The sequence below is a fragment of the Macadamia integrifolia genome, chromosome 4 (genome assembly GCF_013358625.1).
Source record: "Macadamia integrifolia cultivar HAES 741 chromosome 4, SCU_Mint_v3, whole genome shotgun sequence".
Lineage (NCBI taxonomy): Eukaryota > Viridiplantae > Streptophyta > Magnoliopsida > Proteales > Proteaceae > Macadamia > Macadamia integrifolia.
The window spans coordinates 11,090,923-11,111,551 of record NC_056560.1 but is presented as its reverse complement, the minus strand read 5'-3'; the positions used below and the strand labels follow the sequence as shown (position 1 = coordinate 11,111,551).

The following is a 20,629-nucleotide window of genomic DNA, read 5'->3' as shown; positions in this document are numbered from 1 at the left end:
GAGCTATCCTTCCCCAAGTAGGATTACTCCATAAGTGCGAATCTGACCATCAGATTTGGATCACACTTTGCAGAACTCTTCTACACTAAAATCAGACGCTTCTACTATTATTCTGTTATTTTCTTTTCAAATCTGGTTTGTCCTTTTTTTTTTTTTGGTAATCATGTTGTAAGTGAATCTTCCACTAGATCTCACTAGTTCATTATGCTCTCATAACATATTCTGTTGATGATCTGACAGCCCCACCCGATCGCCTTGGGTCGTCCATGGAAAACCTGTCAAAATCAACCCCACCTGATCACCTTGGATTGTCCATGGAAAACCTGTCAAAATTTTCTTTCACCAAACTAGCTTGAGGAGAAAACTAAGAAGTGTCTTCTATGTCTTGGGATGTTAGACCTAATGATATTTTCCACAATTAGGGAACACGAAGTTATAGGAACGCCTTTGAACAGGGGTACTGCTATTGTCTAATGGGCAACCTTCACTTTCACCTTTATGTCACCAAAACTCCCTAGAAAACTGATCCCATAAGAGTTGAGCATTTCGATCCTTCCAAATGCACCATAAACCTGCAAAAATGTAGTTTTCCAGAGAAATCACCCTCTTTTGCAGAGGGAGCCTAATGCCGAAACAACATTGGGCAAATCTGTTCCGATCTGTGATTTGAAACATTGTAAATCATAGTTGTCAAGGTGTTGTCTAGGCACATTGTTGGTGTTGCTTGGTTTTCCCCCCCTCGACCACCTTGGGTCACCTTGCCGCCTTGAAAACTATGTCATAAATCCCCAAACTTGTTGAAATGGTGAAGTTTAGTGTCGTTTTTATTTAAATGTTAGATGATTTCCTCCAACTCATGTCGAAGAGAAAAACAAGTTTCCAAGGCCTTCGGTTGCTCTCAATTTTGTATATCACTCACGGCTTTTTTTTGCAGGTTTAAAGTAGGCGTATCAAGTGTATCTTACCTGTATCAATCTCTGTCCCTGTATTGAACTGTACTGTTCCTATATCGGATTGTACAACCCTATCGATCAATACAATTTTTTTTTTTCTGAAAAATAAGTATTGTATCGGTAAGTATCCTATCAATACCCACCGATACCGATACCGATACCGATACATATCAGCCAATACGATAAGATACATACTGATGCTTAAAATCTTGAGTGAAACCATAGCTTCTTGGTGAATGGACACATGAAATAGATATGGTCTACCAGTTCTCCATCCTCTATACACATAAAACCATAGTTGTCAGTATGTCTAGGGGATCCAATGCATTGGAGGGGGCCTAGACTCAAGGCAACCAAGGTGTCTAGACGCCTAGATAACTATGCATGAAACGTATGAAGATGTCAAAGATATTGTCAATGCTTTATGTTACGTTGGTAAGGAATTTTGCAAACAACCAAAGTGTCATTGGGAATATATAGATGTAGTAGTAGATCTTCGACGACCACATATAACATAACTGAGCATGTAAATGTCAGCCAACCAACGTAAAGGCCAGGCCTGGTAAGTAATTAGGGATAAAAGGAGTTTTGTTTAAGTTGCTTCTGCAACTAACGGGTCACATTGTAATCATTATTTTTTTTCTTTGTTGTGTTTGTATGTTCACTAAGCCGAGTTTAATTTTAATTGATTTTTGTTATCTCTCAATTGTGTATACCTACATTCTTTAATATTTTGTAATTATTGTGAATCATTATTATTTATCAGAACATCTGGTTTTTTTTCTTTTGCATTTATTTATTTTTTATGTGAAAAAAATGCACTGCAACAAAGCCTTTTGAATCTTGCTCTCTCCAGGGCCATTCTTCCATTACTCCTATCTTTTCTAAGTCCATGTGTTTTGGGGTTCTTGTACATTTCAGAGTTTTCAACATGCAACATATTGCCCCTTTAGTGCGATCATTTAATAATTGCATGACTTCTCATCATATCGCTGATTTTTGCTACCCCTAACTTGAGCGTATTCATTTCTGATTCTTCCTTTCTACTCTCGCCACTGATCCATCTCAACTTCCTCATCTTTGTTGCACTTATTCTATGTATGTATAGTTTCTTGATTGCTTAGCATTCTGCTCTGAATTTTTATTGTGAATTAAACTAATATTTGCTTCCACTGTCGATTAAAAAGTAACATTTGTTTCCACAAAATTACATAAACTGAATCATTGTATCTGCAGAACTGCTAGTGGAGTTATGTTTATCCTGATGGGGGTGGCATCTAGATGGTTTGATTTCGGTACCCAAAAAAATAAATATTGGCTACGCATTCTTTGTTGTGACAAAAAAAATGTTGGGTTTCCAATGGTCTTTCACTTGCAGGTACCAAGGTGCTTCCAATGCCTTTCCTTCTTCTGTTTTTTTTTTGGGGAGGGGGGTTGCGTGGGGGGTTTGGGACTTTGGGTTTGAAATTTATAATTTGTTTTCCTGAACAGTTCTGTACATGATACTTTCTGCATTTTGAATTAGGCTTTCCTTGTTGCTTTGTCTTCGGTGATGGTGGCATTATCCACTGCCCACAGAACTGAGAATCAAGAACTACATACACTGCACCAGTTGATAAACTGGTCCATAGCTGGTATGTTATAAGAATTTCTTGTTTTATCACTTGCAAGAAGTTTCAGTAATTATACCTACCCCTTTAGTGTTCTAGTTGAACTCACAGTTCATTTTTCTTTATTATTACTATAGTAATGTTTTGGTGGTGCTCCGAGTCAATCTTGTATGTGGTGAGTTTTTCTGTCATGTTATTCTCTCTAGTTGGTTAAACTTGTCTATGTTTGAGGGTGATACAAAAATTTTACGTAGCTTGTTAAAAGTTCTTATGTCCAGAAGGATCACAAATAGCGTAAAGGATTTCCAGCATTTGACCATGTTTTGGTGACTAAGAAAACAAAACTTTGTAATATGTTCTTCACATATATTTTTCATGTAAATGACTATTATAAGAAGTGAAAGCTGTGTCTTTGCAACACTTCTTTCTCACTTTTCCTGTTCAATATTTTCAGTGATTTGAAGCATTTGTAACTGCTAATCCATTATACTTCCACAAAAGAGTTATGCTTCTTTTTTCACTGCATTTGTTTTCTTCTTGCAGGTTTTTCTTTGGTTCTCCCTCTTTTCTCGTCAACTGGCCTTGTGGACCGACTTACTTCTATCTTTCTTGGTTTTGCACCTTCTTTTCTACTTCTATCAATTGGGTAATCATTCTTTTCAAGCTGCCATATATTATTATCTGAGCTGTTATGCAGATACAATGGAAATTATGTACATATAATGGTGCTTTTTATTCTATCAACATGTTTTGCAGATACGAAGCTGTTTTCTATGCTGCACTGGGTCTTGTGCTTATGGCATGGATATTGTTTGAGTGTGCAGTTCTCTATTTGAGCAAAGAAAAACTACACTCTACTTCATTGCAAAGTGCGGAGGATAAATCCTTTCTTAATCATGATGAAAGATGTTTAATGCTGTCCGATTTGAGAATTCCATTGATCTTTGTAAGTTATGTTCATATTTGTTGCTTAGAGTATTATGATCAGTGTCCAATACATGCCTATTTCTGGGTTTGTGGTTTGGTGGACAAAGACATCAAAGGTGGGATGGGTTGAACCAACTGGGATTAGCTTTTGGGAAATAATGAAGTCTAGACTTTACATTTCTCCAAGTTCTGTTTCATTTGTAATGTCAATGTTCTTACAATATGGAAATGTTTTAACCAAGGCTTTTAATTCAGCAGGGTACCTCATTTCTCCCCTGGTTTAAACAGCAATATTTCAGCGACATGGGGGTGGATTTGGTCTGTTTCACTGAAATTGACTGGATTTCCCTTCTCGTGCCCTAAATAGTTGATTTTTTGCATGAAAAATTCATGGACTGCCTTATGTTGTAGACTTGTTTGAATCATTATATTCGAAAGGAAAAAAGAAACCCCAAAGTGGTAGTTTGGCTTCGGACCGAATGTTTCTAGTGTATAGCGTAGCCTATTACATAATCTATTCTATACATAATTTAGCCCTAAAACGCACAACATCAGTAAAACAGTTGAAACATGCATTAGGAATGAAGAACCATAAAATTAGCAAGCATAATTTTTAAGGCGATAAGGCGACGGAGGCGTTTGAGGGTCTTTTGGAGCGCCTTAGCAATAAGGCGGGCATAAAGCGTCGCCTTATCAACTAAAGCGTTCCTGTGTAATTTTTTTATAAAACCAATCCATTTGGCTCAAATCCTATTTGAATCCTATTACTCATATGTTAAATAAATATTAAAGGTTCATATTCATACCAATATAAGATATTCATCAAGAAAACAAATCAATAAAGTGAATAAACTAAGTTCATCTTCATCAATCATCAATCATCATAACATATTAACATATAATATAAATACAAAATTATGAAACAAAATTATAAATATAAAGAAAAGAAGACATAAAAAATACAAGTATCTATTATACTTACCTCTATGATGCCAAAATGAGTGCCTAAGCCCTAAGGTCATCCACTACATTTCTACTCATGTCAAAGAAGAATGAAGCTCACCGTTGTCAGAGCATGCTCACCGCTGCCAGAGCAAAATGGTCGCCTGGTTCAGTGGTTCTTCCTTGTTCCTTGATTCATTTTCAAAGCCCTTTCTTAAAACCTTTGACAAAATCAAAACCCTGTTTGTGAATCGTGTATTTGTTTTGATTATTTTTGGTGGAGAAAAGTTGATCCCATACATCTCAAGTGTTAACAAAACCATACACCTACCAATAAAAAATCTATATTTGGAATCTTCATCAAGTAATTTTAAAATGTGTTTAAAAAAAAAAAAAATCCATAAGGCGCCACTTCACATAAGGCGGAGCACTGCCTTACCATCTCTAGACCTCATCAACGCCAAGGCACCTTAATAGCGCCTTAAAAACTATGTTAGCAAACATTCAACAATTATTAAAATGTGGAACCATTTAACATTACAATCATACAACAACAAATGTATAGCACAGTTGGTGAAGCTGTGAGGCGCTAAGCCCATGCTCACCAAGAGGTCTCAAGTTCAAACCTCCTGGTCATTTCTATAGAGTAGGTATTGATATATCTATATCCACACTCCATTGTCAAAGTTTCATAAGACGAAGTAAAATTGCCAACTGTTTGGATTTCAATATTCCAAGTTTACAATCCTATGTCAATATTACATAATACATACTGTTCCAAGAGGATCAAAATCACCAAGATATGATGTTGCTCCTGTAACTAATGGAATTATTGCTCGGACTGTATGACGGATGATGGTCATTTCATCCTCTTCTTGAATAATCTCTCAAAATCCATCATAACACCCCAATTGATGGAATGATCAATATATGCAAGGTTGCCCACCCAACATAGGGTATAGATCACTGGGCTATGGTGATAATGGAAATAGTGAACCCACTGTAACTACTAGGCGAAGTGGACATATATGGCTGGGGGATTTGGGTATGAGAAGAGGCTCTGCACAAAAGATGACCTACTATGTGACTAATCCTCAGACTCAATAGGGAAAGGAGCTTAATTTTTTCCAAAAAGCTGTTTCAAGAAAATCCCCAAATTCATACTAAATTCACATTCAACATTTGATTTATGTACATTGGATGTTAATATCATGATCAAGTACTGCTAATCATGCAATTCAAGCAAGGAAATGCAATAAATTTGAAGGAATTTGAGGATTTACTTTAATTTTTGAAATTGGGGGAAATCTGGGAAATGAGTCTTCATAGTCATCCAAATATTGATTCCACTAGTGATTTTTAACTTTCCTCAACTAACTTGAACACTTTATTAAAAAATCACTTTTTGATTTGTTAAGATATTTACAGTTGTTTGTTAGCGGTTAGTCAATTTTGGTGGTTTGTCTCTATCGTCTTGTGTTTGGTTTCTTCTTTTAGTTTCCTTATTGATTTATGTCAAGTTGTACTCAAAGTACAAGATCTAATAAAGTTTGTCTCTCCTAATAGTAACAAGTTAAATCTATCGTGGGTTCAAAAAATCCTTCCTCTTCTAGTGTAGGTATTGGTTATAGGTTCTTGGTTTGTCACATGGTATTCGAGCTGTAACCTGTCCTTGATAGCCGTAGTGGGTTCCTGGTCTGGAGAAGGAACCCTCTTTCATAGAAGAACAACTAGGCTAAAGATGGGTTTTTATGGGTTTTTGATGAAGATTGAAGTATTTGTATTGCTACTTGTGAAGTTTGAAAATCATTAAATCATGTACTGTAACTGATTCTCTCCTTGATGGTTTTTTTTTTTCTTTGGTATATGTTGTGTAACTTTAGTTACCACTAAGATGGATAACGAAATAGTGAACATTGAAGGGGGGGGAGAGAGAGAGAGACCACAAAGTGATTATTTTAGATATCTAGGGTTAACCATAAATAAAGAAGGTGTTATAGAGGATGGTATTTCACAAAAAATTAAAGTGGGATGGATGAAATGGTGAGGTGTGTCCAGAGGTGTTGTGTGATCGACAATTTACTCTAAAGCTTAAAAGAAAATTCTATAGGATAGTTGTACAACCGTCTATGATTTATGGGGCAAAATGTTAGGCAATTAAGAAGCCTCGTATAGAGATGGATGTAAGACAAAACTAGGAAGGATAAAGTAAGGAATGACCATATCAGAGCTGAATTGGGAGTTGTCCCGATACATGATAAACTTTGAGAAAGTCGTTTGAGGTGGCATGACCATGTTCAATGGAGGCCTTAGGATGCACCAATACTGAGGAGTGCATCTGATTCAGATTGAAGGATCTAAAAGAGCTAGGAGTAAGTCTATGATGGCCCCTATGCGAAGTAGTAAAGAAAGACATGCATAGTTTAGGTCTTGAATCATGTATGACTCAAATAGAGCTGTTTGGAGGGAAATGATCTATGTAGCTGACCCGATTTAGGTGGGATATTGCCGAGTTGTTGATGTTGTTGCGGTGTTCTTTTCTTTTACTTTTAATTTTATTATCTTGTCTTTGCTCGGATCCATGTAGCTGGCGCCGTTTAGTTAGGATAGGGCCAAGTTTGTTGTTTGTCGAAAATTGATGAACATACCTGAAGAAAATCTCTGGTTATTACTTTACTGCTGGAAGATTTCTGGTTTTTCTTCTATTGCTAAAGTTCAAAGGTTTTCTGGTTAGAAGTGTTCATTCTTCTGCTGGATTGTCTGGTATCTGGTATGTTGTGATCAATATACAGTACTGGTTTATTTTATTCTGGTTTTCTGCTGAAACCCTAGTTCAGTTGATGTCGATTTGCTACCCTGTTATTATCGGAGAAGATTGGAAGGTCGTGTGTTTGGATGTGCGATGCTCCCTGCTATGGGTTCACTGTAACTGTTCTATCATGTTACAACTCCTCCAATAGTTATCATTAATCCCTTACTGTGATTGGTTTTGTTTAAAGGTTAATCCACTGTTGATTTGCTATCACGAGGTAGGAGACCCATTCTTTCCGATCTCAGTGGTCTTCCATTTCGTTTCTGCAATGTGCCTTGGTTACCGCACCCTCTTTCCTTGGTTATCACAATCCATTTCATGGTAAGAATGGGATTCTGCTGGTTGCGTGACAATCCAGAGGTTGAAGACAGATTGCTCCCCCACTCTTTCAAGTTACTTTTATTTAGGGTTGATTTCCCCTTTTGTCCCTCACCTTTTTGGTTAATTGAGTTATTATCTTAATTTTTTATTTTCCAAGTCTACCTCCATACATCATCATTACCTTATTGAGTTTTCATATTTACACCCTCATGTTATCTTGTTTTAAGGCATCAATTCTTCTTTATTTTTATGAGTTTTCTCTTTTAACCCTACCATATTCCTTTATCCTCTCTTGTCCATATTTTATAACTCAGTCCAAATTTACCCTTTGCCTTTGCTTGTGCTTATGAGTGGATTTCATCTAATTACAGTTATGCCATCCCCTTTTCAAGTTTGGTTATTTACAATTCTGCCACCAATCTCCTTTGCTACCTTTATATTTACTGTTTTTCCACCAAGCTCTTGATTTAAGTTTTGTCTTGGTTGGATGGGCCCACAAGTGTAGCCATAATTTACAGAAATGCCATTGGGCTTATATATTTGCCTTATTATTGCTTTGGTGGCCCAAAATCACATCAGATTGGTACTCAGATTTTTGTTTTTTTCAGGATTGTTTCTTGCATGGAGTGATGATTGTGCATGTCTGGTGTTTTACCGTGGGGGGAGACTGGTGATTATTTTAGGGATTTATTTGCAACTGCTCTTGATTATTGGGATTTGGAGAGATGGGATATTCTTTTGTTGCATATTTTGTATTATTTGTCTATATGTAATGCTACATGTGAGGGGGAGATTGAAGATTATTATTTGCTTAGCTCAAGTCATCAGTGATTGGAGTTATTATCTGCTCGAGATTATCTCATTTGAAGATTTATTATTGTTTATCTACTTGTGTCCACTACAACAATTTGATCAATGAAGATGGCATTCAGGAACAATGCAATTTGTTTGGTTCACAATAACTTTATGTTGCCTGGTTCACGACAACCTTATGTTACCTGGTTCAGAACAACCTCATGCTGCAGTTTTATCTAAGACCTTATTTGGGGCTCTGGAGTGAGTCTAATCTTCACTAATAAAATATCTAATTATGTGATCTTTAGTAATCACATTATTGTTACCCTGTTGTTGGAGTGCCTTCTTTGAGGAAGACTTATGATGTAGCTGTTGTGGAGATTACTACTTGCTTACTTTGAGAAGTGCTTATGATGTAGCTGTAGTGGAGATTATTACTTGCTTACTTTGAGAAGGGATTATGATGTAGCTGTTGTGGAGATTACTGCTTGCTTTCTTTGAGAAGGGCTTATGATGTAGCCATTGGATGTTGCACTTTTATTTGTCTTTGTGAAGATGACTATTTACTATCTGCCTTCCTTGGGAAGAGATTTTGATGTTGCTGTTGTTGTTTCTGGTATGCTGTATAAATTTTTGCTGTGGTTGGTGTTTATTATCACTTATTTCTTTTCGTTGTCGTTTGGATAAGTTCGACACAAAGATTTTTATCTGCTATTGTTGCTGGTGGTTGATGTGCTTGAGCAGATATTGCTTCTGGATTTATGATGATTGATTGAATTTCTCTCCGTGTTCACTGTTTTCTACACTATTTAAGACTGGTGCTGCTTTAATGTCTATTATTGTTGTTCTAAGCTGGAGCCTTTGTTATATATATATATATATATACTCACACACACACACACTCCAGCTTGAGGGGGAGTGTTAAGAGACGTACATTGTCCTGGGGTGCTAATATGTGCTTTACATGTTAGCGGTTAGTCACGTTTAGGGGTTTGCCGCTAACATGATATACTTGTGTTTAGTTTCCTTGTTGGTTTATGACTTTCTTGTTTTCTAAGTAGGACTTTTACTTAGATTATATTTGCTTTATCTAAACATTATAAATAAAGGTTGTCTGTCCACAATGAATCTATCGTGGGTTCGACAAATCCTCTCTTCTTTCCTCCTCCTATTGCAGGTACCGGTTACAGCCTTACAGGTTCTGGGTTTATCACAAGATTAAATTAACTTGACTACTTAATAGCACATGGGACCTACACAATCTTAACCCAACCATGGGCCCTAGTAAAGTATTCCGAAACCCAATTGGCTCAATTGGACGCCTGTTAATTGCATCAGTGCTGGTGGCATGGTTTAAATTTCATTGCTTTGTCGAAATTGCTCTTGTACCATTGTCTCTTCATGCTCCTGAGTTAAAATTCTGAATGTTTCTTAGGTCTGATGACTTTGTGCTAAATTGACTCCATTGTTCTCTGAACTCCATAGAGTTACAGTCAATTCTGAGGCCAGTAGTTCCATATATTTGAGAATATTTTATCTGAACTTGATAGTTACCTCTTCCTCTTTGAAAAAAAAGAAAAAGAGAGAGAGCTATTTCAGTGCCTTCAAAACAGTTAAAAATGGGTCAAAAACTTGTGCTATGGTTGAAATGTTCCTTTTCTCTTTTTGGATGAATAGTTGAAATGTTCCTTAGACCATCCTCCTTCTCTGTTGATCAGTCCAATTGTTGAGTCGGATATTTTTAAACTAAAAATTTGACCTTCCCATGAATCTAAGCTTTCTTATTTTGATGGGCTTCAAATAAGCTCTAATTGATGCTTTTGCAAGTTTATTGAGTTCACTGCAGAAATTTAAACATAAAAGTCATTAAACTTCCTTGCAGATATGTTCTGCAATCAAGTAGGCAACATCTTTGTTCTATTATTATTTTCAGTATCTGATGCCATCTTGTGCCTTGTTGATTGTTTTGTTTAGGGTTGCTTTGTTGGAATACCTATGCATCTGTCTTAGTGATGCTGCTTCATCCATGGCATTATATAATTTCTGCCATCTCTGTTTTGTAGATGGTCTTGTTTAATGTGGCCTTTTTCGGTACGGGTAACTTTGCTAGTATTGCAAGCTTTGAGATTTCATCTGTTTATCGGTTCATCACAGTCTTCAGTGTGAGTAAAGGCTGGTGGCTGTCAACTTCAATGCTTACTTATATCTTATGTTGGGTATCTGTTACTGATATGTGTGGTTTACTCTTCATTGCAGCCATTTCTGATGGCAGCCCTGCTTATTTTCAAGTTGTTCATCCCCTTCATGCTTGTGATGTAAGTGGGATTTTGTGATTACATTCTTTAATTTTACATGTGGCTTTGTTGGCTTCCAAACATAGCCTTAGGCCTGTTCTTTTCTTCTGTATTTAAAGTTCATTTGCATGGTGTTTTACCTTTTACTAATTGGCTTCTCATGTATACACCATCATTTTGAAGGACAAAAATGGACTATATGAAGTTTTTGGGACCCTTGATTTGAGCCACTGGAGGGGGGATGAGGGGGGATGATGTGGCCATTTGGACCTTTGTATAGGCATTTGTCTTTATTGGTTGTGTCCCTCGTAATTGAAGATGTCAAAGTGCTGATATTTTTTTGGGGTAAATCAGAGCCCAAAAAAAGAGCGCAGGTAGCTTATGAGCTAAAAATTCTCCCACTATGAGATGATATTAGCTAACTGTGGACCTTAATTCTAGTATGTGTTAAGACTTCTATCTGCGGCTTATTGCTGATGTAAATTCTCTTATCACCCAGCCTATTCTCTAATCCATAAAATAAGGCTGGTTGCAGGTCAACCAACTGCTTGGGTCCAACAGTACTATAGACATGGATTTATGAAAGTTGTAATAAACATTAAACATATTCAATTTTAAATGCAAAGTTGTAGATCAATTGCATAAAGTGGTAAAAAGCATATGCTAGGTGGTTCAAATGTTCACCCTTTTCAATGACCTGGTGATGGGTTAAACTTGGTGACTTGACTCGGAGCCCATTTTAAGTTGTTCTCCAGCTTGGTTTTTAAAACATTGGCTTGAGTAGTTTTCTATTAGGCTCAGCTTGGATAATGAGTTCCCAAACATCTAGGGACTGTTCAGTTTTTGCGTTGGACTTTGGTATGATTATCAATCCATCTGGCGGACTAAATTACCACTTGAGTAACTAAGTCACTCCTCTCAATTGAAATTTGATACCTATATTTTAAGGTGAGTTTTCTATTCCTATTTGTCATGGGAACTTACACAATCCCCTGGTTCCTCCAAATATCTAACATGATTTACTATGATTCCCAGCTTGCTATACAAACCGAGCCTTGAAGTAAATTAAATGAATTCATTTTGTTAGTGTTTTATCTTTAGTATGGATTAAGTTGTAAGTTTTAAAACATTCACTCTCTAATGCATTGATTTGGATCTGTAAAAACACAATGGATGGTAATGGTGTATGTAGCATTTTGTTGGGAATGAAGGGTTGTCAACCCTGGTTGGACACAGTAAGGTTTAAATGGACCCAGTCCATTTGACACCACTGATGATCAAAATCTTCTCTTACAGGCTCTGAAATATTTTTAATGCCTGCAAAATATTTTTTCCCTCAAAAAATGTTGTTTTACTTTTACCTGGAAATTCTCTGCAGTTGTATAATGACATTTTATATTCACTCTCTTCTTTGAACTGAAAATGCAGATGTACATTTAGTGCAATAACCAAGTTAGCAAGAGTTCCACGTATGGGGTGCTATTTCCTTGTTATTTTATTTTCGGATGTAATGACCATTCATTTCTTCTTCAAGGTATGTGCGCTATCCTCTTTCAGACATTAGAAATGTTCTATGTTTTTGTGTCACAGCATGCTTTGGAGTCCCTGACAATCATCAGTGAATGAGACCTTAATCATTTTCATTAATTTTGTTACAACTTTTTAACTTCCCTGGGGGTTTTGAATGTGAAATTTGGCAATGCAAGAGGGACTTGTGCTGGACTGCATATAGTTAGTTTGCATTTTTCATGCTTCATCTGAGATGCTATTTAATCAATGTTTTTGATACTTACGAACAAGTGATAATGATGATGATTATTTTATTTGTCAGAATTATCATTATCAAGTTATTGTGGGTGACTATTGGAAGTTAGGAAAATATGGCAGGATTAATGACATTTGGACATTAACTTTTGCTGCCTTTCCCTCGTAGTTTGGCGTAATCACGTAGCATAGCCCTGGGCATTCAGTAAAGAAAATCCCATACTTACGAATGTGAGTTATACTAGACTACTAAAAAATATTAGGGAACCATTAAAGTTGCCAAAAAATTTAGTTAATTGGAGTAATAATTGTAAAAGAAATTCCATGGGAACACTTGTAAGAAAGTTAAATCTCAGTCATTCTCTTATTTTACAGTTAAACTGATAAGCAGATTAAATTGAGGTAAAATTGCGTCGAAAGTAAGCCAACTTATTGTCACTTGTCTGAAGTCTTTGCCAATATGCACTAGTAACCCATAGAGAGTTTGGCATAATCTGAAATCCAAGTTGCTGTTATCTTCTTTGATAATTCTTTCTTTGTGATCCTTCCTGTCATCGTTGATTAGGTTAATCTGGATCATGCAAATAGGTTCTCATACCCTGTAACCTGTCTACTTCTAATATATTAAATACTGTTATGTGGTGCCTTGAGGAATGCCAATGAACTGAATTTATTTTATATTTTCCGTTTTGAAGCTCATTAGTTTACGACATATTGGAATAATGAATAGGTATACATAAGGTGTTAATTGGTTCGGTTTCGGTTTAAACGGTTTGGTTCGGTTCGGTTCACATATATTTTGGCTGAAACCATAACCACACCATTTATTAAACGGTTGCACTTTCTGAAACTGCAACCATTTAGTAAACGGTTTTGGTTTCCACGGTTTTTAAATGGTTTCGGTTTCACGTTTTAAACGGTTTCGGTTTATTCCATATGGTCTTTAAATGGTTAGCAATCGGTTTGCTAGTTTATTCCCATATTTGCTAAAATTTGCTTTTGGTGATAAATGATTCAATCTGGAGAATGTGAAATGCAAACCATTATGTTTTGTTAAAACAACCAAACAATTAAGCACAAAAAAATATTTTGATAGAAAATAGTCTCAAGCGCATCTAACAAGTCAGTAAGTAATGCTTACAACAGGGGTTTTCTTCTCTCCCCCCAAAATAATGTGTTATAATATTATAAAATATATATTTAATATGCCATGGTATAAGCAATGCATACATTTTACATAGTGCGTTGAATTAATTTAATCGGCATTTCAAACAATGAGCAAGCTACCTCTAGAATTACTTGCAGACTTGCAGCACTCAATCTTTGAATCAAATGAGATACTAATGATATTTTGCAACCACCTCATTTAATCTTTAAACTGGTTAATTGGATCGGTTTTCACGGTTTCAATTCGGTTTGAAACCACGGGTTAAACGGCTTGGTTCGGTTTCAACCCGTTTAGCTAATTGGCCCGAAACTTGAAACCATAACCGAACCATTTACTAAACAGTTTCGTGGTTTCAATATAAATGGCTCGGTTGGGTTTCGGTTTAAAATTCACATCCTTAGGTATACATATAAATGTGGAGAAATATTTTTTGTGGGGGAGTGTGGCCCCTGTGACCACACACATGGGGGTGTTTAATGACTAGGCCACCCCCCATGAAAGGGAAAATGACGGCTCTGGATGCTTCGTTGCTTACTCTTATTGGTCCTCATGCACATCCAAGAACCGCACGCCTCCACAAGAAACACTTCTCATATATATATATTTTATATGCTTGCATTCTAGCCTTTGGAATCTCTCTGATTTTTTTGTTTGGATGTATGACAGGTACGAAATACGGGAAGTTGGATGGAAATAGGTAACAGCATCAGTCATTTTGGCATCGTGAGTGCCCAAGTTGTGTTTGTGCTGCTTCTGTTTGCGCTCACAAATATATACACAAAAGATATTGAAATTGGATCACGGGAGACATCTCGGAAAGCAATGTAGTCCATGTGAACCTGGGATTTTGACATTTATTTCAATGAGCAAATATTTCTATGTACAGCGGCTCTTTGCAATTCTTACTAGAACGTACACTATTTTTTAAGCAATTGTAGGGGGGTGATTGTTTTTGGAATCTTTAGTGCCTCTATTTTTACCAGGATATGTTTTCCAATATAAACATTTTACTTTGTAGGGGTGAATTTTTTTGGACTGATTGGTGCCCCTCTTTCGGCCAGGATGTTTTCCAATGTATAAAAATTGATTTTCATTTGTACTTTGATCTGGATTGAATGGAGAGAGAGAGAGAGAGAGAGAGAGAGTTCCACCCATTAAAAAAATGAGCTAGAGAGAGTTCTCATTAAAAAAATTGAGGTATGCTACTTTCTATTGAGTTGAACTTATTAGGTATGTATGTGCAAATGCAGCATGTATTGCAGCCCCGATGGGGAGGGCATCCTCATCAATTGTGAAGTAAGGGCTATGTGGTGGGTAGACTGATCCCAGCCTTTCATTCCTTGTACCAATCAGGAGAAATGATCCAGGAATCTTGTCCATGTAGAAGGCAAAATCTTCACTACCCATGATGCAAGGAGCAGTGTGAGTGTTTTTCTCTCCCACGATCTCTGTTGCGACATTGTGCATGATACCAAAAATTCTTTCATTGTTCACAGTTGGAGGAAGCAGTGGATGGTCCTCTTCATGAAAGGCTATCGTAGCTGAGCATCTGTGTACTGTTGCTTGCCCTGTAATAACCTGAAACCAGGAATTGCAACATGGAAGTAAGAACCTCAAACAGGGAATATGAAGAGATATCGTGTTTGAAGTATAAAGGGATATCTATCTAGAGTACCTGTTGTATTCTTTGCTTCAACAAATCGAGTTTCTGCTTGTTGAATGCCCTGAAAGTGCCACCAATTACAGCCGAGTCCGGGATGACGTTGAAGGCACCTCCAGCTTGAAACGAGGACACAGACACAACCTGCATTCCATGAGATACAACCTTAACTTCTGCAACATAGTTTCCCAGGTCAATTTTTATGAAACTCTTATGGGGATTACCTGGGACTGTAAAGGGTCTGTTTCTCTTGAAACAATATGTTGCAAGCTAACGACAGATGCTGAGGCTGCCAGGACAGGATCAATAGATTCCTGGGGTGAGGCTGCGTGACCTCCTTTCCCTTTGATCTCTGCTTTAAAGGATCCACAACCTGCTAAAAACTCTCCAGGTCGAGAAGCCACTGTACCTATTCCATAACGATGAACCACATGCATCCCAAAGATTGCTTCCACATTTTCTAGTGCACCTTCTTCCATCATTCTAAGTGCTCCACTGCCCAATTCCTCGGCGGGTTGAAATATAAGAACTACAGTTCCCTGAATAATATATAGCAATGCAGATGCTGGGATGAGTAAGGAAGGTGAAGATGCATTATTATTGAGATTAGAAAATGCACTCTTAAACTAACTCTGTTTTATTACCTGTAATGTGTCCCTGAATTCTTGCAGTATCTTTGCAGCACCCAGTAGCATGGTAACATGTGCATCATGCCCACAGGCATGCATTTTCCCATCTATCTTGCTCTTATGCTCCCACTCTACCAATTCCTACACATGAACATAGACATTAATTGTAATGCTTCATTGCTTTGTCTCCCCTTAATGAATAATTTTCTGCTACACAGCTCAAAAAAATGGAGCTAGGACCAACATGGTATCTTCACTGAAAACCCACAATTGTACTTGGGCTTATAAGTGAATTAACAGAAAAGTATATCTAGGACAAAATTGTTTCAGATGTTCAAAGACTTCTATTATTCAATAAAATCTGTATAAAACCTGGGCAATTCAATGATTTCTATTACCAGAGAAATCTTTCTGATTAGCCAACAGAGGTCACATTCCAGTGTTTTCCTTTCACTAACAATGTTTGGTCTAAAACATTGGTCATCAGCCATAAGTTTTGGATATTATATTGATAATATCCATCAAGAATCAAAATAGAAATTAAGGAATAAGAGATTAACCTGAATCGGCAAAGCATCCATATCTGCTCTTAAAGCAACAAAGGGAGGAGACCCTGATCCTATAGTGGCCACCACACCAGTACCTGCAACAGGCCATCGATATCCAATACCCATCCGATCAAGCTCACGTCTTATCACAGCACTTGTCCTGAATTCTTCATAACCAAGTTCTGGGTACTCATGGATCTCCCTCCTTATCCTCTTGAGCCACTCCACATTCTCAGTTGCATTAGCTACCCTAATTATCTCTTCTTTGATTGAAGAAGAAGGATATCCATAGTTCCCAAGAGTAACTATGGAAGATTTTGGATTAGAAGAAGAGCTGAAAGAGATAAGGTTGAAGAATAACAGGAAGAGATGAAGGTAAAATAAATGATCCATTCCCCAGGTCAGTCTGTTCAGAAGATTATACAGCAGCAACAACCACCTCTACAATATTTGGAGAAGAAAGGTTTATCTCCTTTGTCCTTTATACATTTCTTATCTAGTTTTAATTCTTAAATAAGGTTCTCAGGTTGAGGACGGAAACACAAGAATATGAGGTCTACCAATTACATTATTCTCTGTTTTTATTATTGGACTTTTATGGACGTCTTCAAATAAGTCTCTTTCTATGAAGGATGGAGAGACGGCAAAGAGAGGGAGGTCGAAGGTAAGTGAAAATAGCACGTGGGTAAATTGGGTTTGATCGTGATAAATGATAAGAACGTGAGTGGGGTATACATTTCAGTCTTCGCTTCTTGGCCCTTCTTCTGTGAAGTTTCATCATATAGGTATCTTATATTTAATGTTTTTTAGGTGGTGTTAGCTGTGACTTGTGAGGTACGAATAGGACCACGTTTATTAAATAATTGGAGCCAGCTGGTGAGTTTGAGACGCAACTTTTTTTTTTTTTTTTTTAAATTTTTAGATGCAACTTGATTTGCTAAATTTTTAGGGCATCCACCATGGGCATTAGAGTGGAATATCTTATCTTTTGATTTGGAATTTTTTTTTTCTTATTTTTTTAGTTTCACGTGATAAATTTTAGAGGCCCCTGCCCCTTAGAATCAGAGACTATGTCTGCGTGTGGAGAACATGGACGAATAATCTTTTTCTTTCCTTTTTTATTTTTTATTTTTTAAAAAATTTTAATTATCTGATTTTTGTTAAGAGATGGACAAACACATCACCTATGTGCGGTGAATTAGCAGGTGACACTAGGGAGCATAAGACAGAGCATCATATAAGAGTGATTCAAGTCATTTCAAGGGAGAAAGAGAGACACGAGGCACACTAGCTTGTGGCATGTGGGCAGTGTGCCTAGCCTTTTCTCTACTTTTTTTCTACTGTTATTTATTTTTCTCATTGTTTGTCTCCATAGTCAATTAAACACTAAAAGTCATGTTAAGCATTTTGTAATTAATTAACAGTTTCTAATATGTGCTAATAAGCATTCATGTTTTTAATTTCTTGATTTTTAAATTTAAAATATGTCAAAAATACAAAGTCCAACAAAGTGGATGGATTAGTAACTCTATGACTTTTAATTTTATCACATGGAGTATCAAATTTCAGGTCCAATTCAATCTTATGACCATTTTATGTTGCACATTTCCTTTTAATTTTTGATGTAAAATATGCATCAAAGTGGAAGTTCTTTTCAAGGAATAGCACCAAAAAAGCAGCAATAGATAAACTTATATACGTTCTATAACAAAGGAAAGTAAGACTTGAACACTCGCAACATTAACTTGGAGAAGATTCAATGCATCCTTCATTTTAGTATGGGAAAAGATTGGGCATGTTGCTGGATGCCTAACCTATGTCACACACTATCTTTTTCTTTTCAAAATGACTTTTATGCCCTTTCCATCTCAACCCCATCATTGGTTGAGCCACCAACTCTAAAAAAAACTAAAGGTGTGCCCATCTTATGCCCTTTCGATACATATTAAAAAAAAGTGGAGGTAGTGGTATTAATACTATCTATCCAATGATCAGAATTATGATGACATCATTGCATGTGGTACAATGAATAAGGGCTGTTTGATATGTTTACCAAAGTTAAGCCATTCAAATGGGTCTTTCTTTTATGTTTATAAATAAAGAAGGGTATATTATATTAGGACAGTGATGTGGCAATTTCAGTCACATAATGGTGTGAATTGATCACATATAAAAAATTTAGGGAAAATGATAACTACCCAATTACTTGTGTCTATGCCAAGACATAGACAGATGCTAAAAGACCACGAAGCCCCCTTTCATGCATTGAAGATGCCTCTGCATGGCCTCCTAATTGGTCTACACATTGGTGCAGTAACTACGTAAGTAGGTAGCATTCTTTTGCCCCAAATTTTATATTTAAATTCAATTATATATCTTCTCATGTAATGGTATCTTCCCATATTTGTTCTTGCAACCTCTATCTCTCCATGCTTAGAATATTTCAAAAATAGTCTTGAATTTTTCATCATCTAATCTTGTCACTTGACAAATTCCATTTAAGTTGAAATTTAACATATGAACACAGACCCATGTCCACAAATTTTTTCCATATCCAACGAAATATGATAATGACAACAGTAAGTCTTTTACATTTTTGTTTTTTTGGTTGAAAGAGATACCTTATATTAAAGAAATAGAATTAACAACACGAGTACGAGCCACAGACTGGGAATCAGCCGCTAAAAAAGGGGAGACAAAAGAGGGAGGGGAAGAATCCCAAATGGTGTAACAACCAGAATTACATCCATGAGAAGCAAACTGATCAGCAACAAAATTAACTTCACGAAAGGTATGAATAAACGTAATATTGTGAGACTGTGCCTTCAACACACGGCAATCTTAATGATCGAAGTAATCCTCCAAGGAGTTTCATGAAGAGGACCCTGAAGAAGATTAATAATCATCCAGTTGTCCCCTTCAAAAATGAGACTAAGGATTCCCTTAGAAATAGCCAAGATCATAATACGAAGAATAGCCAATGCCTCTGCCACATAGAAGAAAGTATAACCAATATAATCAGAAAAGCCCCATAAAAATTGGCCTGTCCAGTCACGGACAACCCCGCCAATCCCTACAGGGCCAGGGGATCCCAAACAAGCGCCATCCACATTCGCCTTTAAGAAGTTTTCTAGAGGAAATTGCCAGGCAATGTGAACAGTAGAAGTAGAGCGAAAATGTAGTTGAGTACTAGTGAAATACTCTTGGGCAAAACACTTGCTTGAAAACTAGATAGCTTGAGGAGAGGTAGAGACATCTTTGAAGACCTTGTCATTATAAGATAACCAAATGTGCCAGATGATACTTGCCATGAGAGCTTTGATCCAGTTCTTGGTAGATAAAGGGGCTCTGCAACTGAGCAAAGATGCAATCCAATCGTGAATGGAAGTGCGTGGGACATTGAGGTGAGAGAAACCAGAAGAATCCCAAATGAATTTAGAGAATGGAGAGAGGAGGAACAAATGATCACTTGTTAGCGCTTCTTGAGAGCAAAGAGGACATATTGGATTCAAATGAAATCCTCTGGAATTCAAAAGACCAGCATGTGGGACACTATCTAACAATAGCTTCCAAAGGAAAACCCTGATTTTTGGAGCTATAGAGATGTGCCAAATCTACTGCCAAAGAGGATTAATGGGAGGCTTGGAACCATGTAATGAGAGCCTGTACGCTGAAGAAACTGAAAATTTTCCAGATGAGGTAGGCTTCCAAATGATGGAATCAGAGGAGGAAGAAATCGGAATCGGGATAGAAAGAATGGTGGAAGCAATTTCTGATGGCCACCAATAATTGACGAGGCTGGTGTTCCAAGTTAGAGAAGAAAAATTTATAAAAGTTGATACTGATGAAGGACAATTTCTTAGCAAAGGGAAGGGTGCAGCTGATGGGTTAAAATTGGGAATCCAAGGGTCAGTCCAAGGATTGATGGCAGTAAGTCTTTTACAGGAGCCAATATAAGTACTAATTGATGGCCTACCATGCAAATGCACTGCCCATGTTAATATGATAATGAAGGCAATCAAGTCTTTTATAGGGAGTCAATATAAGTATTAGTTCCACCGAAAAAAAATATATATAAATATATATATAGATAAGTAATAGTTTTTTTAAAAAAAAAAAATATAGGCCAGATATCAATCATAATGGAACTGGTACTGTCACTACCAATACAGGGCGAGGCAAAGAAGCAAAAACCGGAGACTTGAT

General features: G+C 36.8%; 2 protein-coding genes across 3 annotated transcripts in view; one reads left to right on the top strand and one right to left on the bottom strand.

Annotated features, from left to right (window-relative positions):
• Positions 1-14,685, top strand: part of LOC122077260 (GPI ethanolamine phosphate transferase 1) — a 30,273-nt gene extending 15,588 nt beyond the window's left edge. For both annotated transcript variants that reach the window (XM_042643147.1, XM_042643145.1), the window contains 8 exons: positions 2,190-2,331; positions 2,479-2,587; positions 3,107-3,209; positions 3,320-3,509; positions 10,424-10,522; positions 10,617-10,675; positions 12,083-12,188; positions 14,253-14,685. In XM_042643147.1, the coding sequence (XP_042499081.1) occupies positions 2,190-2,331; positions 2,479-2,587; positions 3,107-3,209; positions 3,320-3,509; positions 10,424-10,522; positions 10,617-10,675; positions 12,083-12,188; positions 14,253-14,414 (970 nt within the window). In that variant the 3' untranslated portion in view covers positions 14,415-14,685. The remainder of the gene's footprint in view (positions 1-2,189; positions 2,332-2,478; positions 2,588-3,106; positions 3,210-3,319; positions 3,510-10,423; positions 10,523-10,616; positions 10,676-12,082; positions 12,189-14,252) is intronic.
• A 55-nt stretch (positions 14,686-14,740) lies between these two features.
• Positions 14,741-16,933, bottom strand: LOC122077261 (IAA-amino acid hydrolase ILR1-like 1). The gene is made up of 5 exons (XM_042643148.1): positions 16,436-16,933; positions 15,891-16,016; positions 15,471-15,785; positions 15,262-15,390; positions 14,741-15,164 (listed from the first exon to the last, which is right to left on the bottom strand). Exons 1-5 carry the CDS (start codon positions 16,814-16,816, stop codon positions 14,796-14,798), a joined length of 1,320 nt encoding a protein of 439 aa, XP_042499082.1. The 5' UTR covers positions 16,817-16,933; the 3' UTR covers positions 14,741-14,795.
• Between the last annotated feature and the right edge of the window lie 3,696 nt (positions 16,934-20,629).